Source organism: Pelobates fuscus, chromosome 10 (assembly GCF_036172605.1).
Source record: "Pelobates fuscus isolate aPelFus1 chromosome 10, aPelFus1.pri, whole genome shotgun sequence".
NCBI classification, from domain to species: Eukaryota; Metazoa; Chordata; class Amphibia; order Anura; family Pelobatidae; genus Pelobates; species Pelobates fuscus.
The window spans coordinates 69,788,592-69,791,681 of NC_086326.1; the positions used below are offsets into that span (position 1 = coordinate 69,788,592).

Here is a 3,090-nt window from a genome sequence, read left to right on the forward strand (position 1 = left end):
ATCAGTGAGATTGTGTGTCTGTCATTGAGAGTGTGTGTTTTCCAGTGTGCGTCTGTCAGTGTGTCTCTCTCAGTGAGAGTGTGTGACTGTCAGTAAGAGTGTGTCTGATTAGAAAAATGGGTGGGCCTCATAGAGGGAGAGGTAGAGTAGAAAGATGAATGTCTGGACAAAGGATAGGAGTTAGTAAGATGACCATGCCCACATAGGGACACCAAAAATAATTTTGTGCACCCAGTGATCTGTGCCCTGCCTGCCATCCACGTAAGAAAGTGCCTACTTTGCCTTACTGAACTAGCGCCGCTTTGGAGACGCACTTAGGTGGCCAGTCAGCCAGCTCATGGGCCCCCTGTGATAGGGTTCCTCTAGGTGCCCCCTTCAGGCACTTGGGCTGGTTGCACTCACACAGGGTCGGCTCTAAAAGGGCTCTTTAAAAAAAAATAAAAAAATCATTAATTCATTCTTTTATACTTTGCTGAATAAGAAGTTTTAATTAAAGTTTCCTGGAGATAATCTGCACACTTTGATATTTGATCAGATGTTCTCCCCAACGCCTCCCTACTTTAACTGCTCTTCAGCAGCAATTCACACACTAAAACATGAATGTTTCTGTGCAAAGAGGCTGAAGTAATTTACATTTTTATTCAAGAGGCAGAGAGACTGTCTAGAAGGTCTTATAGAGACATTAATTTATCCAAATAGTCAGGCCAAGTGTAAGGGCAAAAAGAAATATAGATGTGTTTTTAGGTGCGAAGGGTGAGGTGGTAGTAGTTACAGTGGTGTTTGTAGAGATCTGTCAAAAAATGTGTAATTTTTAGTCCAAAAAACTGCAATAATTTTAAAAGTTGGAGACATTTTACAGCTTGGCTATTTTCAACTGGAATTTGTATTTCCTTTTTGAATTCTACAAAATTGGCACTTTAATGAATGAACCTAATTGTTTCTATTTTTCGTCTTTGTCAACAAATTGAATAACATGTGCATGAAGCTATAGCCAATTAAGTATACAAATCAATGCAATACCTAACAAAAATGTATTTTTATTGATAAATCCACATACTACAATAAATCAACCACAGTAATTATTTCAGAGCATTAAAACAGAAATGACATCTTAAGTTACTTGAAGTACACAAATTCTTAATGTTGTGGCATATTAAAAAAAAAAAAAAATTGTCCTAAAAAAGAACATATTGAAAAAAAAAAAAACTACAATCACAATTAAATACAGACAAGTCTACACTTGCTTTAGTACTCAGGGATTTGTAAGTCGTGCTAGGTATTAACCAGTCCAAAGGATTTAACAAGAAATTCCTGTGTTAGTACCTTTTAGTTACAAATAAGGATGCGTTATAAATGCTTCTAACAAACAATGCTATTTTGATGTTAGCCATTCCAGAAGTTTACTAAAAATGAACACACTGATTGCCAATTTTCTGCACACTGGGTTTCAGCCAGATCTTCATTTAACTCCATATCATCATTGACAATTCCAGCCGTAGGAAGGAGGTCAGAAATGGCAGATGGACTTGGTGGGTCAGCCTTGTTGTTCAATTTCTTATCTAACTTTTTCTTTTTGTCATTACTTTTCTTTTCTGCTTCAACATTTCCGTTCACCTCAGGCATGTTTGTTCTGGAGCCTTTTCTAGATCCTTTTGATTGACTTGTTCCCTTATTGCCTTGTTCCATACCATCTGCTACATCTCCACTAAGCTTCTTCAGATGAGACTCCACTTCTGCAGCCTTCTTACATATGCGTGACTTTAAGGTATTTTCCTCGCATGCATTTTTTAGTTTCTTACATTTTCCCAGAATTTGTTTCCAGTATTGGTTGGGTTTCGCATTATATGCATGACACTTCTGCGGTTCTCCTTCATAAGTACACTTGTAGTTGATGTTGGCTTGGTCCTTGCAACTTAGAGACAGGTTAACCATAAGGTCTCCGGATATCTCCCATGTGCACTCATGTTTTTGTTTGGTTGAAAACTGTCCAGACCGTGCAAAGGACAGTTTTTCTCCTCTCTTGCTGGCCGATTTCTCATTCTTGCCCAACACACTCTGAAAAGTGTTCAGGCAGTTGACGATAATAATTACTGAAATAATGTTGGAAAGCCTCATTTCATTAGGTCAGAGTTGCTGAAAGCTTTTAATTCAGGCTCTTTCGAGCATTAGTAATGTGAACAAGTGTTGAAGCAGCAAGTGTTTGGCATTCCAAAATTCCTAAAAGCCAGAGTAAAATAAATAAATAAATAAAATAATTACCCACCACTACATTCAGTTTTTTTTCCCCCCAACATCCGTCACGAAACATGAGTTCAACATGATATTCAAAACAAACAACACTGTTAATTAATAGAAGAATGAAGTAAAGTAGTTATAACGATATTCATTGAAATATCTCTGTGCACATCTATTAGATCATTTTGTATTTAAAAAGCTCCTTTTCTGCACTTTAATTTTTATTGCTATGCCTTGTTTTTTTTTTTTTTAAAGAAGGCAATGTTTAAGTATTTAATTATACTATTCTGTTAGCTTTTATTCTTTTTTTTCTCACTGATACAGTAACAGCCCATGGCTTTCAGTATTACATCTTAATATTTAAATCTGTTTAATTAACTCATCTTGTATACATCCCATAATATTAATACTTAAATCAATATGTAAAACAAAGAAAACAATCTAAAACAGCTAAGTTAAAAACAGGTTAAAAATTCTTACCAGGACTGATGACAAGTTGAAATGCACCACTGAGGGGAAAACTCAAGTGGATTCGACTTTACAAGGGTATACAAATGTTGCATCAAGGGGACAGGAGGGCCCTATGAGCTCAGTGCCCCTCCCTTTACTTCTGTATGTCTCAAACTCTCATTCAAAGAAGAGACTGGGTAAGCCCAGCTATCTGTTGATGTGATGACGTATTATTGCACACAAAGCATGGTTCATTGTTATTGTATACATTGAATGAAAATAAAGACCAACAATCTTCAGTACTATATTGCGCTCAGAATCTATAGAGCTGACGTTAAGAAAAAAAATAGTGGTGAATATACTTTTTTTAAACTTACATTTTTTTTGTTTTTAGAGTTTTTTTTA

The 3,090-nt window shown here is 35.9% G+C and overlaps 1 protein-coding gene across 1 annotated transcript; it reads right to left on the minus strand.

Moving 5' to 3' along the window:
- Positions 1-1,057: 1,057 nt before the first annotated feature.
- Positions 1,058-2,124, minus strand: LOC134574749 (fibroblast growth factor-binding protein 3-like; the record flags this gene model as incomplete). Its single annotated transcript, XM_063433843.1, has 1 exon — positions 1,058-2,124. A coding segment is annotated over one exon (741 nt), but the record flags the coding sequence as incomplete, so codon positions are not given.
- Between the last annotated feature and the right edge of the window lie 966 nt (positions 2,125-3,090).